General features: G+C 40.4%; 1 protein-coding gene across 3 annotated transcripts in view; it reads right to left on the reverse strand.

Moving 5' to 3' along the window:
- Window positions 1-20,199, reverse strand: part of HHAT (hedgehog acyltransferase) — a 185,959-nt gene that overhangs the window by 161,041 nt on the left and 4,719 nt on the right. For all 3 annotated transcript variants that reach the window (XM_081942246.1, XM_081942244.1, XM_081942245.1), the window contains exons 3-6: window positions 15,698-15,759; window positions 8,757-8,870; window positions 2,366-2,560; window positions 624-836 (exon numbers count right to left, since the gene is read on the reverse strand). In XM_081942246.1, the coding sequence (XP_081798372.1) occupies window positions 624-836; window positions 2,366-2,560; window positions 8,757-8,870; window positions 15,698-15,759 (584 nt within the window). The remainder of the gene's footprint in view (window positions 1-623; window positions 837-2,365; window positions 2,561-8,756; window positions 8,871-15,697; window positions 15,760-20,199) is intronic.

The raw sequence follows: 20,199 nt of genomic DNA on the forward strand, positions 1-20,199 counted from the left end.
GCCCAAACACTGGAAGTCTTTAAGAAGATGTTGGATAGCCATTTGTCTGGAACGGTATAGGGTTTCCTGCCTAGGCAGGGGGTTGGACTAGAAGACCTCCAAGGTCCCTTCCAACTCTACTATTGTATTGTATTGTACTATAACAATACCATATGATAATCATTATCAACTGAAAATTATGGGTCTATTACTGAAGAGTAAAATTGCGTGAGAGTTTTTTCCCCCAGAAACATCATATTGCTAACTGATGCTTGACATTTAACTGCATTCCTAACATTCATTCTATTGGAACTATTGTCAACCAATATTTCTCATCCCAATTCTGTATGTTTTAGTATTTTCCCTCTTCTATAAATGCAGACATTTGATTTACTTACAATGAATTATGTTTAGCTAGAATGTTAATTTAAAATCCATATAATACAATCAACACTATGGCCATGCCTTTATTTAATGTAAACTCTGGGTTTCTACTATCACAGAAACCATCCAAAAGCTTTTGTGCAGATTTATTTTGGTTGCTATCACTTTCTCGGACATTAAGTAAGATATTAAAAAGTGGCATCAGAAGCAATACAAAAACATACTGTCAAGAACATCAAAGCAATCCAAAGTGCTGTTACCTGTGCATAAAATTCATCAAAGGTGATAACAGGTCCATTGTGAAACACAGGATAGTAGAATGTATATGACAACATCCAAAGGAATGAATGCTGTATCGTCTCAGTCGTCCTACCCCAACAATATTCCAGACTGAAGCTTGTATAATACAGACAGCGTACAATCAGGGTGAAAATTAGTAGATAATACTCATTTTCACTGGCATACCAGCCTCTCTGAAAAAAAATGAAACCAATTTGAAGATTACGTAAAAAGTAACATAGCTATTAAAAGTAATATTCCATAGCCAGAAAATGTATTAAGATTTATAAAAGAAAAACTCCATAATTGCTTCATGCTATCCAAACGCTTCCTATGAGTTTTACTGGTGAAAGGTAGCATTAGACAAAGTCGGAATACAGGCAACAAATTCATTCCATAGCAATAGCACTGTAGCAGGGGTGTCAAACTCACGGCCCGCGGGCCAGATGCATCAAGTGCTGGCCCCGGCCCTGCCTGCTTTAGCGAAGGGGGAAAAAGTTCTGATATGTCACATGACAATGCCATGATGACGCAGGTTTGACACCCCTGCACTATAGCAATAGCACTTAGACTTATATACCATTTCATAGTGCTTTGCAGCCCTCTCTAAGTGGTTTACACAGTCAGCATATTGCTTCCAACAATCTGGATCCTCATTTTGCCAATCTCAGAAGGATGGAAGGCTGAGTCAACCTTGAGCTGGTGAGAATCGAACTGCTGGCAGTCGGCAGAATTAGCTTGCAATACTGCATTCTAACCACTAACCACTGCACCATCACAGTTCCCAATTATTTCATTGAAACTATTCTAAGTTAGCCTGTATGAATTTAGGAAAATAATCTTCCAGGAAGCAAAAGGAAAGTGCTACATTATCCAAAATTCCCTTTCCTTAGCGACTTAGGCCCACAGTGTAAAGTAATGTCTATTTCTTATTACACACACAGTACATATAAACACATATGTATATACATTTATACATATAGTATATGTATACATCTCTGCATATATGTATGTATGTATGTATGTATGTATGTATGTATGTATGTATTTGTGTTACAACACCTGGTATGCCCAAACACAACACAACATACACACACACACACACATATACATGCTGCTGCAGATTCTCAAATAAGCAAAGCTGAGTCTTTAAGATACACTGTTTTACAGTGATCACTATTACAAATGATAAGCATATACATAAACTTAGAACTGTTGCTTTCAATTGTACTGCAGTAATTTGTATTTGCATTACTGAGATATAAGTATATTAACTGGTACAGTATATGATTTTGCTGCTACTTCAGAACCACTTAAAATCCATCTGGCTTACTCTACGTCAACTTTTCTTCAGGTTATTTTCATCTCCTTCACGCTATGGTTTACTATCAGCCTCAGTTAAGAAATGCCAACTTTAGCCACTGGCCATTTAGTATTTAAATTTTTTTATGCCTACATTGTAGCTATGAAGGAATCAACCCAATTTAAATATATATATCAGGTATTGTCAATGTCATTGTTTTCCTTTTGTAAAATAGACATAGCAAGTTTGTATCTTCACTAATGTACGTACATACATATTTTATTTCTAAATTTCTAAGATGGAAACATTGTAAGCATACTATAACATCTTCTAAGAGTGATTCCTCTAAATTTCTCAAAATCCCAGACTTTTACAAAATAACTTGTTTAAGCACACACAAAAGTTACACGTGTAATTTACCTTCACTTCTTCTACGGCAGATAGTTGCAGGGTTGACAACAAAAGCAAAGAAGTCAACCATGTAAGCATTGGATTTTTCAACTGGGCTACTAAATACGAGATACTGACATGTAGAAAAATCATGGTCAGTCCTTTGGACCCCAGTAGAAACCAACAGGCAGCAATTCCATACACCATCAGAAACCAAGGTTTGTACTGAAAAGTCAGAGAGAATAGATGATTAGATGTCATACATGAATAAGGGATAACAATAATTATACCAAAAACGCGGGAATTATTCAGTGTTGGTTTAATGCAGTGCTTCTCAATTATTTTCTGTCATGCCCACCTTGGGAAGAAGAAAACATTTCGCGCCCCCCGCGTGACTGTAAATAGTATTTCCCCCCCCCCGCGCTCTAAGCTTTGGAAACTCTCGCCTTTCCTTACCACGGAGCCTTGGAAACTCTCCAGACAGAGACGCATCCTTGAAGCCCGGGTTTCGCTTCTCTCCGCCGGGGCCCCACCTTACTCCCCACCCATTTAGCCGGCACTAGATCCGGTTCCTGTACGGCTCCAGCGGCCGATAAAGGTTCCGGGTCAGAGGCCTGATAAATGGGCGCCGCCGCTGGCCGCGGGAGGAGCAGTCACCTTGTTGTGGCTGCCCGAGATGGATAGGCCCTCTCGACTGTGAGGGCCGGTCGGAAGAAGGAGAAAGAGAAGGGGCGGCTGAGGGAAGAGAGACGCGGGCGGGCTCAGCGATCCTGACGGGCAAACGAGCCCCCCTTTACGGAGCCTAGCGCCCCCCCTGGGGGGGTGCCCCACTATTTGAGAAACACTGGTTTAATGTCATGATTACGAATAATGCTCCCAACCAATTCAAGACTTTGAGGCCTTGGCTTCCTCAAAAATCCAGTTTACTGGGTATATCATATTGGCACAGTCCAAAGTGAAACCAACCCTGAATAAGTCCCGTGTTTTGGGTATAATTAAAGAATAAATACTGTCCACCCCTCTCATATAACAGGTAACATTAGCCAACCAAGCAGGTGATGAAGTTGTCAGCATTCCCTTCCACACTGATTTGGCCTTGGTTCTCAGGAGCCTTATCATTGTTATGTCTGGCACATTGGAAGAAAACATTCTACATTCCATTAGTCTCCCCCCCCCCCCCCAATATAAGTATGGCAACTAAGAAATGTAGCAAGAAAAATATGGTTTCAGCTAGAGTGGTTTTGAGAGTTGACAGGATGTTTCGCAGCACTTATCCTGGGTTGTCTATGTCAAATGCCATATTAACTTAAATAAAGGGAAATCAATAATGATCAGACTCTTGGTTCAATAGTTAGTAGGCAGAAAAATAGAATTTTGGCAACTGAAAATGCCTTAATGCTGGGATATATAAAATGGAAGTGGACATCAATTTCATCAGATCTATTTGGCTCATTCCTTATGAAAGGAGCAACGAGGAGCAGATCTGAACAGAATCTCAGCAAAACAGAATGAAGACTCTAAGAGGACATGAATTAGTGACCTCCCCCATTCCACAAGGATCTACATGATTGCAATGTGCAATGGGACTCAACTTGAGAGTACTCAGAACCTTCAAACAGCCCAAAATGCAGCTACATAGGTAACTATCAGATTGCTAATTTCATTCATGTAATACAGGGGTGTCCAAACAAGTTTGGACACCCCTGATGTAATACCATTATTCTGCAAGGTATACTGGCTAGTAGTGAACCTATTGGCGTTCACTTAGAAACTCTTTATGGCTCAGGTTCTGGTAGCCTATGGGATTCTTCTCCTCCTGTCGTTTTTGCCAATCTGATAAGATCTAGAAGAGTTGATACTCTAAATCATCTTAAAAGCACTGTAATCTCATGAGATCTGGGGACCAGCATGCCCCTGAAATCCATATAACCCTGACTCTATTGGCTTCCATAAAGCTGTAACAGTCTAGCTCTTTTATCAGAGCTGGGCTGGGCTGAATTAGTCCCCGATGATAGTGGAGGATTTGCTTATATTGTTACCTTCCCAAATGTGCATGAAATGCTCTTTACATGGTTTTGATGGTTTTTAGTTATTAATTTTTTGATGTTTTAATCCTACTGTGTAAGTTTCCCCAAGCCACTCTATTACTGAGACGGTATACAAGTTGACAAATAAATTAAAAATATACTGCATGTATATATAAACACACACACACTTAATTCATTTTTAAATTAAGGATTATCCCATCACAAAATTGTTTTTTCCCTGGGTTTAAATGAGCAGCTCACTCAAAAAAAAAAAAAACCAACCCTCTGGCCTCAAGTAGAGTCAAAGGATTCTAGGAGAAGTTTTAGCTGAGAGAATCACTGCAGATACTGCTTAGGGTACATCAGCTACTCGTTCAAGCTCATCCAGACATGTCCTCTTTACATGCCTGCCTTTGAAGACAAGAATTATTCAAATAATTCGAACTATGAAACACAGTACTATAGAGCAGACTCTTAAAACAACTTGAATATATTAGGAGAAACAATGTAAAAATATTGTTTTCCAATGCAAATTTGAAATGGGAAGAAGAACTTCGCTGTTCTGAAAAAAACACATCTGCAAAGGAAAAGCACAGAAACTTGCTGTTTAGAAACAAGCAAAAATTAGTTCTCATAAATTCATTTCCTGTCTAAAACTGAGCACATAGATCTTTTTTTCTTCATTGACTTTTTCACTGTTATAGTTCAATAATTTCATCCTCATCCTAAGTTTTAATACGCTTATAGCACAGTATTCTTCCACCACTACTCAGCGTGGAGTTCATTAGAAGGGAACTCTGACGGAAGATGTTGGGGACCCTGCCAACTTATCCCCACTGTTGAACAACTTGAAAATAATTACTATTTTTCAAAAGTGGTGGGGTGGGATGGGATGCCCAAGGCGAGCAGTACATCTAAGCTATTCAAAGGACCCAAGATTAATAGATAGAAAGGAGGTAGAAAAGCCCAAAGTCTGAGTTTTCAGAAGAAATGAGTCTATTTTCAGCCCTGCAATTCGAAGAAAGAAGAAGGATTCAAAGATATTTTAGTCTGAAAACCTCATACGGACGTTAGCATTTTTGTAGTTACTTTAGGCCAGATGTATCAAATAGGAGGTGACCCACTAGCACTTTCAACAAGCCACAGAGATAGAACTTATAGATGAAACCTAAGAAACAGCTATGTAAATATTTATTAAATATGTATACTGCCTATCTCTCTACCAAGTGACTCTCTCAAGTGACTATCCTAGGAGCTAGAGCAATAGATTGACTACTGTATGTCTGGAAACCTTGCCTTCTTCAAAATTTATGGGCTTTTATAGAGAAAGATGCTGAATCTCCCTTCAGATCTATCTGACCTGTTCCAGGAAAACTGGTATTATGTAAGCATTCCATAATTGCCATAAACTAGGGCACATTCCTTACCAAGTTATACAACATGCCAAAACATAGAATAAAGAGAAAGATGCTTGGTTTAACATTAGAGAATCTTGCCTCACTCTTATTTATCATATTTGCCTCTACTGAGATCAGCGTGCCTAACCTTAACTTATTTTGGGCCCATAACCACAGAACAGTGTGATTAAACAGGAACCTGAGCATCAGCCTTTGTTTCTCAACCTTGGCAACTTTAACATGGGGGGACTTCAACTATTGCTGGCTGGGGAATTCTGGGAGTTGAAGTCCACCCATCTTAAAGTTGCCATGGTTGAGAAACACTATATGCCAGCGATGGTAAACCTTTTTTGGCTCGCGTGCCACAAGTTGAGGGAGCGCAGGGGGGTTGTGTGCAGGCGTGCCACACCCATAATGCAACGCGCGACCCCCCCAGTGCGCATGCGTGCACAACCGCCCCCCCATTTTTACATGCTTTTTTCGCCCTCCCCAGGCCCCAGAGGCTTTATAGGAGCCTGGGGAGGGCGAAAAGAGCCTCCCCACCCCCCCGGAGGCCCTCCGGAGGCTTCAGGGACTGTACGGAGGCTTCCCTGAAGCCTTTGGAACGCTCAAAAGGATCCTCCGAACAAACCGGAAGTGACTTCCAGGTTGCTCGGAGTGTCGTTTTAAGCGCTCCGAAGGCGTCAGGGAAGCCTCCGGACGGTCCCTGAAGTCTTCGGAACGGTTAAAACGACCCTCCGAGCAAACCGGAAGTCACTTCCGGTTTGCTCGGAGGGTGGTTTTAAGCGTTCCGAAGGCTTCAGGGAAGCCTCCGGACGGTCCCTGAAGCCTCCGGAGGTCCTCTGGGAGGCCGGGGGAGGCTCTTTTCTCCCTCCCCAGGCTTCTATAAAGCCTCTGGCTTTTATGGCTTTTAAAAAGGTGAACTCAGCTGGCCAGCACGCACATGCGTGCTGGCCAGCTGACAGGGCAGCGCCTTGCGTGCCCTGACAAATGGCTCTGCGTGCCACCTGGGCACGCGTGCCATAGGTTTGCCATCACTGCTATATGCCATAGCACTGGGTGACATCAGGGTTGTAATATAATTTGACATTCTGTGTGGACCAGTAAAAACTTTGTAGGAAGAAGCCATTTTGCTTTTCTCCATGCTTCCTTTGAAAACAAATCCTCTGAACCATAACTACTACAGTCAGTTTTGTATGAGTGAAGTTATTTACTTCGACATTTCTTTAAAAAGCTTTCAGATGAAACTGAGGAACTCCACAGATTCTCTCTTTTATACTGACATGAAAGCAATGTTCTTATTAAAACAGATAAAAATATACACAGGCCTTGCTTAATTAAGACAATCAGTAGGAACTAGCATATACTGTTGATTTAAAAATCAACCTAACAGCACTGGCTTCAAATCAACAAACTAAAACAATTGCTTTCATTTAAAAATAATTGCACAACTGCTTTCATTGTAATTATAGCAACATTTTACTTGTTACTTGCAACCCTCCCACAAGTTGTCCACAAGGTATTTTTAAAATGGGATATTATTCAGATGGACTTATTATATTTAGATTGCTGTCATATACTGTCAATCAGAATACAGCTTAAAAACCATTCATTCAGTGACTATTTGAAGTTACAAAGGTGCTAAACAAATTATACTTATGCCCAGACCTCAAAGTTATGGCCGTTGTGGCACCCCTGAAGTCAGGTGATTAAAATTCACTCTGTATTTACAACTTCAAGGTACGTTTCAACTACCATCTGCCTACCTCCCTCATCTCTGCCCTTTTAGCCACTCTGTACTTCTCCACTCGGTTACCCCACCATTCCTGCCACTCTGCCATGCATCCCTGCCACCTGCCCTGTGTTCTGCAAAACCCACGCCTCCCTCTTCCCACTACTGATGAGGTGTGCCTGGCTTCATAAAGGCAGGAGCAGCAGAGGCCAAGGTAGAGCATTGGAAAGGAGGGGAGATGGAAATGACACCAAGGGGCAGAGTAGCAGGGGCAGCTGAGCACAGGGAAGTGGAGGTGTGGGGCAGAGTGCAGAGTGGAGCACAGGGATGGCAGGATAGCAAAACACAAGATGATGGAGGCAGTAGGGTGCAGGACTGCAGAGACAGGAGGGGCAAGGAGGCAAGACGGCAGGGGCAATGGAGGGCAGGGTGGCAGGAGTGCAGGGCAGACTGCAGAGTGGCAAGGGCAGCAAAGTGAAGGGTAATAGGAGTAGAAGGGGAACGAGAATGTTTTGTGCCTCATCCTAAAAAAACCTCAGTTCCTATTCTTACCAAGACATCATGCAACTAAAATACATTTCTTCTAAGGAACACTGTAATATCACAACTGCTACCTAAGGGAAACTCAGTGCAGTGATGTTCCATATATCACGTTTATTTCTCCTGATAGTCAAATAAATAAAACAAATAAAAGAGTAATAGGGGAGACAGAAAGAAGAAATGAGGGATATCAGTCAAACTTTCCTCCTATTGTCTTTCTTTTAAAATCTCTCCACATATTTTTATGGGAAAGACTTCAACATGATTCAAGGGCAACAAAGGTGGACTCTTGGGTTCTATGTACGGAAGGAAAGATTGAAGAAACTCGGGTTTGCACTCCTGGATGCTTCTTTATATGATCAGGAGCCTCAACTGTTGGGGCCCCTGTTGCAGTGGAGAATCCAGAAGCATTGCTGATTCCCTTTCAATTGTTGATGAACACAAAGATTGTGTTCATGGGGGGAACCAATGCCATATTCTCAAGAAAGCCTTTCCCATGAGTAACATATAAATGAGAAGAAACACCTGATTCAGTTGTATCCCACCGTCCAACACAGTCACCAATCTGAAGCATCATTGAGGAAGGGAAGATGCAAATACAACAGCAATAACATACTTAAGCATTTATACACTAAATTCAGATTATTGTAGTTCTAATTACAGAGTATTATAATTTTAGTAGAAAGCAGATGAGAAAATGTTTAGTAGAAAATAAAATCACATACCTTCTCCATGTAAATGCTGGATATCAGGGATACCACCAAGTGACCAAAGAGAAGCCACAGTATATATCCTTTGCCCCATTCCATCCAGAAGCTCCATTCAAAATCAACTGGATCCTAGACATCAAGGGAACCAAGCTGCCATTAAACTCTTTTGAAATGTGCTTACTTACAAAGAAATTGAACTTGTAAGATGTTCGGTACTGAAATTCCTATCATCACCAAAACGTTGCCATATTAGCTGAAGATGAAGAATATACGTTATAGAGACCCAACCTCACATCACATCGCTATAATATTTCATGCTAGGAACCAGAAAAAATACAGGGCTCTTACATAAATGGGTTTATTGCATAGAACACAACAGTAATAATTAATAATAATAATTTATTAAATTTCTAGACCGCCCCCTCTCCCCGGAGGGACTCGGGGCGGTGTACAGGAATAAATTTAAAAACATACAAACAATCATATACATAGCTAAAAGTCAAATTAAACAACCCCTGTACGAATTTATAAAAATTAAAAACATTAAAAACATTAAAAACAGACCCTAAAACCAATCCTAAAAAATTAGAAATAAAACTGAGGTGGGAAAGATGGAATTAGGCCAAGCCGGCTAGCTGGAATAGGTGGGTTTTAAGTTTCTGACGGAAGGAGCGGAGATCCATAGTCATTCTAATGTCGGGGGGAAGGTCATTCCAGAGGGTCGGGCCCATCACAGAGAAGGCCCTTCTCCTAGGCGTCGCCCGCTGGCACAGCCTAGTGGACGGCACCCAGAGGAGTCCCTCTCTGTGTGAGCAAATCGGCCGAAGGGATGTATGGGGCAGGATACGATCCCGCAAATAACTAGGTCCTGTGCCATGGAGCGCCTTAAAAATGATGGTCAGTAAGACTTAGCAAAGCTGTCGATGAAGACTCTAGGAGCTCTTCTTTGGAGTTTAGGGGATGTCAGTGTTCTTCTGTTTATAAGTGTTTGACACACGCACACCTGAAGCCCTTATAAACAGAAGAATACTAACATTGACATCTCCTAAACTCCCCTGAAAATGTTACCTAGCCTGGTAAGAAAACATTCAGAAATCAACCCACAAGCTCGGAGGATGAGAACCTTCATCCTATACTCATTAGAGCAGTGTATTTCAATCTTCACAACTTTATGTTCTGTGGATTTCAATTCCCAGAATTCCCCAGTCAGCCATTTGGGGCAACACTATCTGAGAAATGTTGGGAATTGAACTCCACAGATCTTAAAATTGCTAAGGTTGAGAAAGACTTCAAAGACTTGAGAGACTTCTAAATGCAAGGTCCTAGCTCCAACAGAAGCTTTTTCGAAGAGACCCCAGCTCCTTTTGCAATCAGTTGTATGCCCTAGTCCAGTGATGGAGAACCTTTTTCACCTCGGGTGCCAAAAGCACATGTGTGCGCGCTATCACACGAACTCAAGCGCCCACCCACATAACTTAATGCCCCCCCTCACCTGTGTGGACCATGCATTTTTGCGCAAGGCTTCCTCGCCACTCCCTGCTCTGGCTGCTTGCCCTTGGCTAACACCCAGGGAGGGGAGAAGTTGCTCTGCCACAAACGGGCAGAGATTGGGGTGGGGGGATGCTCAAGTGTGCTCCTGTGTCAAAAAACCTTCCCTTATCATTCTCCTGTGTAAAGATTGGGCCCTTTTTACTATGGCAGGTGTGAGTCCAGTTGCTAAATTCCCCACTTCTATTAAAGAGGATCCTGGGCACTACAGTCAATAGACAAATGAGGAAGGGAGCTGCTGGCACAGGGGAAAGACAAGCGGCAAGGAAAGAAGAAAAAGCAGCTTTTTTCCCTCAAGGTGGCTGCTCTGTTCCCCCCCCCCCCCCCCCCGTGCTAGCACAGAGGATCCTGCCTGGTCACTGCAATCCAAAGGGAAATGAGGAAGAGAGCTATCTGCATGAGGGGAAGACAAGCAGCAAGGAAATAAGAAAAAGCAGCTTTTTCCCCTCAAGGTGGCTGCTCTGTTGCCCTTTTCTCCATTTCAGCACCACTCCATGAAGCCTGCCCCACCCACAATAGCCCAGGTCCTCGCTTCTCCCAAGCATTTCTTTGCCTATTTAAAAATGCCTCCGTAGCGTTTTTCCATCATGTTTCTTGCCATTTTGGACAGGAAAACAAAGTTTGTGGGACTAAAAAAACCTCCTTCAATCAATCAATTCCAATTTTGCGAGATTTTTCTCCCCCCCCCCCCCCCAAAGTTGTAATTGATTGATTGAAGGTTTTTTTTGGTCCCACAAACTTTGTTTCTCTGCACATGATGGCAAGAAACGCGATGGAGCTGGAAATCAGGTAGGCAAAGAAATGCTTGGGAGAAGCGAAGAACTGGACGATGGTGGGTGGGGCAACCTTGATGGCGTAGCACTGAAATGGAGAAAAGGGCAACAGAGCAGCCACGTTGACTGAAAGGAGCCTCTTTTCTTCTTTCCTTGCCACTTGTCTTTCCCCCATTCCAGCAGCTCTCTCCTCATTTCCCTTTGGATTACAGCGATCAGGCAGGATCCTTTTTAGTAGCACGGGAGGAGGGGGGAACAGAGCAGCCAGCACGAGTGAAAGAAGCCTCTTTCCTTGCCGCTTGTCTTTCCCCCATTCTGGCAGCTCTCTCCTCATTTCTGGTTTGCATTGGGCTGTTTTTCACCCTTTGGAGGCTTCAGGGAATCCTCCGGAGATTTCAAAAAAAACCTGTCGAAAATTAGCTGGCCAGCGGGCGCATGCGCACTGCAGCTGACAGGGCAATGCCTTGCGTGCCCTCAGAAATGGCTCCACTTGCCACCTGTGGCACGCATGCCATAGGTTCACCATCACGGCCCTAGTCAACTGTGCTGCATCCATAGACTGCTAGCTGTTGTGTGTTGTCATGATAAAGCTTAACAAGGGAAAAACCTACCCACTGCCTTTGTGCTCAAATGTTGTAAGAATGCCCTTTTCCAAAAAGCATCATTCGGCTCTGAACAGAAACTGCTGCTGAAACCAGCTGTTATACTTATTCTGACTTTCCCAGAAAATCTCCCTTGTCAAACCATTGTGGCTTGTACTTAGAAAGAGATGTTCAGCATGGTTATATATTTAATGTGTAACGACATAATTTATCCATTTAATGGAAAAGGAGAAACAGGGAATTCTCCCACCAAAAAAAGTAAATGGGCCCCTATCAAAATGTTGACTGCAACTGAAGTCATTTGGCCAGTGTGAAACTCTCTTTCCCAAATATTGCATCAGAGAGGGGAGCAAAATTATTTTATTGGTGTCTGACAAACTGCCATTTAATAGCTGCATTTAGTTTCCTATTTTCTTCTTTATGCCTACATTTTATGGTAAGTCACTATTTCAAACTGCAGAAAATTAGGAGATAACATGCAACAGATAAACAAAACTATTGCCTTTTGTCTCCGAATGCTTCCCTTTCAAATTGCAAGGTAATATTCACTTTTGGAATCTATTCCTAGGAAACCTGCCAAGAACACCACATCCTTTGCACTCTGCTGATCAAAAGGAATTTCCAAATTAGAACAGAAAGCAGACAATTATCATTGTCTGGGTTTATGCTTCCATTGTTCCTTTAGGAGTGTGGCACAGATTTCAAATATATGTCCCAAGAACTGCTTTCTTGCTTTAGACTCAAAATATGTTGCCATAAATGTTTATAATGTAACAAACAGCTTTATACTTCTCAACATCTGTAGTCCTGTAATATGAGAAAAGAAACTATTGTGCAACAGCTAATGGCCCTTTCATATTAAATACAAAAATGTGTGTATGATATAGGATATAGGATATTCATATAAGTAGCTGGCTCCTTCTATTTATCAGAGAGAAGCGGATAGGCAGAAGTGTCACAAGCTAAGCTATTATAAAGATCATTAGTTACCATTGGCTGAGCTATCCTAATCCTATCAACTCTCCCCCTCATTATAGATAGTCCTTGTTTAGAGACAGCTTTGTACAGTGACTGTTCACAGTTACAATGGTCACTTTTTAAATTTTATTTCTTTATTACATATTTAATATTTATTACATATCAGTTAGCTGATAATGGAGGAGAGCCTGTGGCTTAGTGGCTAACACAACTGCCTGATATGTAATACAGCCCAGGTTCGATTCCCAGTAAGGGTATTGCTAGCTGATGAGAGCTAAATAGCTTGAAATAGATCTATACTAGTCTCCCTTTATTTATTTATCAGCACAAATGCAACATAAATGTAACAAAGGCAACATTAAAAAATGGCTTTCTGCCTGGATGGCTCCTAGGGTGAGCCAAAAGACAGAAAAAGGGAAGCAGTATGTTCCCTCCCATATTTGGGCATACCAGGGGTTGTGACACTATACATACATACATACATACATACATACATACATACATACATTCATTCATTCATTCATTCATTCATTCATTCATTCATTCATTCATATATATATTCATTGCCCTCACGCACATATGCTCGTCGTTCCCGGGCGGTGCTCATCTTCGTTTCAAAGCTGCAGAGCCAGCGCTGTCTGAAGATGTCTCCATGGTCATGTGACCAGCATGACTAAACACCGAAGGTGCACAGAACACTGTTACCTTCACACTAAAGGTGGTTCCTATTTTTTCTACTTGAATTTTTTACATGCTTTCAAATTGCTAAGTTGGCAGAATCTGGGACACGTAGCGGGAGCTCTCTCCGTTATGCACTGCTAGGGATTCGAACCGCCGAATTGCTGATCTTTCTGATTGACAAGCTCAGTGTCTTAGCCACTGAGCCACCACATCTCTTAGAGCCATGTAAATTGACATAAATAAGCTTCTTAAAATGTAACGTATCAACAGCACAGGACTATTAAGGTTGTGAAAGAGTAATTAGATGCATCTCTAAGAAAGACAAACCCACACGGCTGCCATCCAAAAATTGTCATATTTTCTTTATAGTAAAACCCTAGAATTATACTTCATCCCCAAAATGCACACGCACACAGGCACACACACATATACACACACTCATGGGTGGTTTTTAAAAAGTATGGTGGACAATTGGTTTTTAGAAAGATATAGGATTGCAAAGGAAAGAATTGTAGAATTACACCCCTCTACTGGGTAGTAGTTATTTCTTTGACTTAGGTAACTTTATTAAGGGAAGGGCTATGAATTGATACCCCCAAAGCTGCTAGCTTTCTAAATCATACATTCTCAATAGCTGTATGATGCAAGAGCACTAATTACATTTAACAAAGTATGCCTATGTTAATATATCAATAGTCATACTTTAATAGGTCACTTTTCAGCTTGCCATGCTAAAACAGTCTTCTAAGGTGAATGTCACTAGTATTCCAAATGAAACTAATTTATAAAAGTGAAACTTAGCTCAACTCAGCACAACCAAAATTACTGAAGGTGCTGACTGGAAGAAAATTTGGCTGAAGCTATTTTTTGCAGAAAGAATTAAAAAGAGGTTGGATGTGATTCACATCTGCACCTAACCCAACAATGCCTCAAATATCTCAAATACTCTTGTATCTGAAAACATAGTCATATCTGTTTTTTAAAAAAAACTATGTCTGAAAACATACCCAAACATGGGCATGTTTTCAGATATAAGGCAACACATTAGAAAAGAAATTAAGCCTGAGACTTTTTAGCTTAATAATATTCAATATTTTGTGGTACCGCAAGAAAAAAAATAATTGTAGTTATTATTTCCAAGCAATTTTAGCCTATAATATTAAGAACTAGAGTGTACTGAAATGTGAGTGCGACAGTAGTTATTGCAGTTATTTGCACACTGAAGCTTTAGTACCAACAGTGGGAGTCAAAACAAGCTGCACATAAGTATCAATGTTGCATGCATGTATAAAGGTGCAGGGCTTCAACTGTGATGCTGTAACTACAGGTAGGCCTAGACTTACAAAAGTTCATTTAATGACCATTTGAAGTTATAATAGCACTGAAAAAAGTGACTGATGACCATTTTTCACACTTATGACTGTTGCAGCATCCCCATGGTCACATGATCGATGATCCTGTTGTCAAGCATTTGGGTGCTTGACAATTGGATCATATTTATGACGGCTGCAGTTTCCCGGGGTCATGGGATTATCATTTATGACCTTCTGACAAGCCAAGCCAATGGGGAAGCCAGCTTCACTTAACAACCATGTTACTAATTTAACAACTGCAGTGATTCAATTCACAAATGTGGCAAGAAAAGTCATAAAATGGGGCAAAACGCACTTAACAAATGTCTCACTTAGGGATATAAATTCTGGGCTCAATTGTGGTTGTACGTTGAGGACTAACTGTACAGTGTTGCCTTGTTTAATCCGCCCTGCAGAGGGAACAGAGCTCAAGGCTATATAGCAGGGGTGTCAAACTCAATTTCATTGAGGGCTACATCAGGGTTGTGTTTGATATTGGGGCGGATGGGGGGGGGCATTGCCAGGGTGAGTGTGGCCAGCTCGGTGTCACTCGTGTTGGGGATGCCTGTGATGGCCCAAGCGCTCTACCAGCAAAAACAGAGCTTGGGATGGCCACGCGCAATGCCTCCCAAGCTCCCTTCCCGAGCTCCATTTTCACTGGCAGAGGCACTGCGGACCGGTCCTTTGCTGTTTCCAGGGCAGCCCCACGGGCCGAACCTAGCCTGCAGGCCTTGAGTTTGACAACCCTGCTATACAGCAAACAATATGCAAATTGTAACATAGTGCTAATTCTATTTTTCTTTTAAGTACTACAGGCCATGTTAATTAACAAGTCATAGCATGACAATTTGACAAGCTATTTTGCACTGGATGGACAGAGGCTTTATCGTAAGTTGTATCAAAATGCTCTACCTTCATGTTGAACGTAATTTAACACACTAGGCCTCAAAGCTCAGCACTGCTTACTGTCATTGAATCTCAATCACATTTCAATGCATTTTAATTAATCTCATTGACCTTACCTTCCTCAACCCCAGTGTATTTTTCACCAGTTCAAATTTTCTATCAAGTTCTTCTTCGTATTCTGCACAAATAAGAAAAATTTAGTTCAACAGCAGTAGCACAATATTATCAGCTCTCTTACAAAGAGAAGACATAAGAAAAAACTAAATTCCAACTATTATTATTAGAATGAAACCCTACTAAGTCCTGTGAATCTCTTTTCTAAGGCAAGTAAGAGTTACTACAGAATAGGCTAATATATTAGGAATTATCAATAAATAATATGACTCCCACAACCTGTCCAATTTGATCAACTTATCAATAACTAAATAAGAATAAAAATAAAACATGCAGTTTCCAATTTGTAAAGAAGGATACATCTGAATAAAGGCAACTTCTTCTATGTTTAGAACCCACTTACTAAAACTCTACCTTCTGTAGACCTCCTCATGCAAGCAAGTTCACTACTCAAAATGCTCTTATCTTCAAAAATTTGCAAACAGCAGCAACAATATAATACGAATGAGGTGTTTTTTTAAAATAACACCAGAACTGTTCTAAGAACAGAGGATATCAGTTGCATGTGGACTCAATACTAATAGTATTAAGCAAAAAAATAGTTAAAAAGAGAAGACAAGAATCTGCAGTATAGTATCTTTTTTTCCCTAGCCATAGCAATAGCCTTTAAACTTATTATATATGACCTCAAAGTGGTTTACAGTACTCTCTGGGCAGTTTACAAATGTAGAAGCAGACGTGGTATTCAGCAGGTTCTGACCAGTTCTGGAGAACCGGTAGCGGAGATTTTGAGTAGTTCGGAGAACCAGTAAACACCACCTCTGACTGGCCGCGCCCCCATCTATTCTCTGCCTCCCGAGTCCCAGCTGATGGGGAGGGAATGGGGATTTTGCAGTATCCTTTCCTTGCCACGTCAACCAAGCTATGCCCACAGAACCAGTAGTAAAAAAAAAAATGTATTCCACCACTGTGTAGAAGCATTATTCACCTATTGTCTTCTACAATCTGGGTCCCTGGAAGAATGGAAGGCTGAGTCAACCTTGAGCCCTGACAGGATCAAACTCCAGGCTATGGGCAGAGGGAGCAGTATAGGCAGTATTTGTCTGAAATACAGGTATTCCTCGACTCACGTATGTATGTTAATTGGAATTTTTCCCATTTTATGACCTTTCTTGCCACAGTTGTTAAGTGAATCACTGCAGTTGTTAAGTTAGTAACACAGTTGTTAAGTGAATTTGGCTTCCCCATTCACTTTGCTTATAAGAAGATTGCAAAAGTTGATTGCAGGAGCCTAGGACACTGGAGTCGTCGTAAATATGAATCAGTTGCCAAGCATCCAAATTTTGATCACATGACTATGGGGATAATGAAATGATCGTAAATGTGAAAAATGGTCATAAGTCACTTTTTTCAGTGCCATTGTAACTTTGAATGCTCACTAAGTGAACTGTTGTACGTCAAGGACTACCTGTACTGTACACTTAACCACTGTGCTAACATGGCTACTTATTACACTTCATTTTATTTATTAGCTGGAGCAAATGAGTTAAATTGCTTAATTAATCAATAGCTCCAATAAATGTATATGTGCATTTATGTCGCCTTACTGGCCACTAAATACCAACAAAGACAGCTAGAAAAAAGAAGTAATGCTTTACAAATATTTCTTATGCCTAATGTTTTGGATATCAAATAGATTCTCTTCAACAATCATTCCTTAATAAAATTCAATTTCCATTTTTAAGTCTGGCAAGAGAGAATGCCTCCAAAGTTCAAACTATTAACTGAGCAGAGCTTAGAAGGAAAGCAGCTTTCAAGATGAAGAGCTGAACTTTTGATTTATCACCTTTGGTTTTCAGAGGAGATTCTTAATATCTAGCTGAAGAAATTCATCTCTTCGAGAAATGAGTTTTTCCTCTTATTTTTTTGATGCCCAAAATAAACATCCTCTTCTCTGAGAATATTTTCCCTTTCCTTTTTTTTTTTCTTAGCCTGGTTATCCAGCAGAGGAGAGCGCTGAAAATCAAGCTCATATCACCAATCACTAGGGATCAGTATCTCTAATTAAATGTCTCTTTGTCTGACTTTAATTGTTAATTGTAAATTTCTTTGGTAGCCATTCCTAACTGAAAATTGCAGCAGGGTATTTAATGAACTAAATCATCATCAGGAAAACGAGTGGGATAGAAGCACATAAAGCCAAATAAACATAGTTTTATCTTGCAAAACACTGACCTACCATTTTTTTTATTCAGTGTGACAGAGAGGGAGATTACTTTCATTGAAACTCCACCAAAATTACTGGTAATTTTCTAAATTGTGCGTAGATGTTGGCTGGTCTGTATAAAGCTTTAATCAACCCCTTATCCCTTACCCCCAAAATATGCTTCCTTGTGTCTATCTCAAGAAATAAATAAGTGCATTAAAAACTGCACATCCTAGTATCTAATCTATAAATTTAGATTTTGCACTAGGACTTTAGAGCTGCAGACACACTTGATTTAATGAGTGCCAAGAGATAAGTACATGGCACCACACGTCTTCCAAATCATTTTTCTTCCGTCAAATCGAATAGTTCTCATCTGCAATACTGAAGCAAATGTTTTTTGAAAACCTCTCTGTACAGTTTCTGTTGCCACCTCAGATATGCGCATGCAGATTATACAGAAAAAATTGTTTTGAAGGCAATGCCCTCCCATACAGTACAGTGAGGAAAAATGAGCATAAATATCTGAGAACTTTAACATCAGCAATAAGAATCAAAATGGTAGGCATTTATGACAGTTCATGGGTATCATCAACCCTAGGATAAACCAGAAAAAGAAACAACTAATGTTTATCTGCTAAATAAAACCATTCTCCAAATGTCAAGTTTCAAGTAGATACTTATGTTTCCTATTCTATTACAATTACTATTTTAAACATGCTCTATTAATGCTCTGTATTACTACCGGTAGCTTCTTCTCATTCTATTTTTCTTCTTCCATTTTAACATCTTTCTATTGTGCTACAGAGACAAAATTCTACTAGTGTACTTCACTGACTCTTTATTTTTAGTATTTTGTATTATAATCTCTAAGCATATTTTTCAAAAAGCTACTTATGCTGCTCATTTAGTACAAACGTTCTTTAACTAAGCATTCCATTTGACATTATGAACTATTCTGGAACAAAATTGCATTGCTAAATGTCAAAGCCCACACCTTGTCATTTTTAAAACCGCAGCAATCAAAGAAACCTTCTTGTGCTAAAATATTATTGTTGAACACTTATGGGGAGTTTCAGATTACTCAAAGCCAGGCTTAGATTCAATCTGTTCCCACAAATTATACATTTCTTGTGATGACTGAGTTCTCAGTTGGAATATGAGGATATTGAAATAATGAAGGATATTCTTATCAGTACCTTTATTTTCTATATTCTATACATAATTATCAATTCAAAAATTAGAGACAAAAATAATTTGAAATGTTTGAAGTTAAAACATCTAACATCCTGATGATAATTGTTTCTATAAACCACTTTGTTATTGGATACATTAATTATTTCAACATTCTAAAAACTGTTATGCTATCTCCCCCTAGTGGAAAAAATGAAGAATAGTCACTTTAGAGTAGCAATTCTCTTTATTGGATGCTAGCTTTTTTCAAGAGCTCAGGGTGGCATACCTTCCCTATTTTCCCTACTATCAAAACCTTCCCTCCTATTTTCTTCCCTCTTATTTTCCCTACTATCAAAACCTTCTGAGGTGTATTGGAGTGGCAGTAATCAGCTCAAACCCTAATTAATAACGTATCAGATACATATAACATTTATTCTTGTACATATCAAGTACAACTAAGACTATTATTGAGCTACCCAATTCCAATTCTAAAAAAGCCATCCAAAAGAGGAGATAATTGAACATATACATTAAAGAATTAGCACGTATCTCATGTTACTGAACGGACAAGTGACAATATATGTGTTTAATCACTAAATAAAGGTAAAGGTTCCCCTCGCACATATGTGCTAGTCGTTCCCGACTCTAGGGGGTGGTGCTCATCTCCGTTTCAAAACCGAAGAGCCAGTGCTTTCCAAAGACGTCTCCGTGATCAGGTGGCTGGCATGACTAAATGCTGAAGATGCACGGAACACGGTTACCTTCCCACCAAGGTGGTTCCTATTTTTCTACTTGCACTTTTACATGCTTTCGAACTGCTAGGTTGGCAGAAGCTGGGACAAGTAGCGGGAGCTCATTCCGTTACGCAGCGCTACAGATTCGAACCGCCGAACTGCAGACCTTTCTGATCATCAAGCTCAGCATCTTAGTCACTGAGCCACCGCATTCCTTAATCACTAAATAGAAGCATGAAAAGTTTTGTTCTATAGCAACCAAGAGCACTTTTTCCCTTGATTTCTCACTGAAAATTGGGAGAAAATTACACAGCACTTTCAACAAATCTTTTTTGCAATATGATCTCAGGGTCTCTGGGATTCCAGGAAAAGGTCTGTGGCTAAAAGG

Source organism: Natrix helvetica (genome assembly GCF_964273705.1).
Source record: "Natrix helvetica genome assembly, chromosome: 2".
NCBI lineage: Eukaryota > Metazoa > Chordata > Lepidosauria > Squamata > Natricidae > Natrix > Natrix helvetica.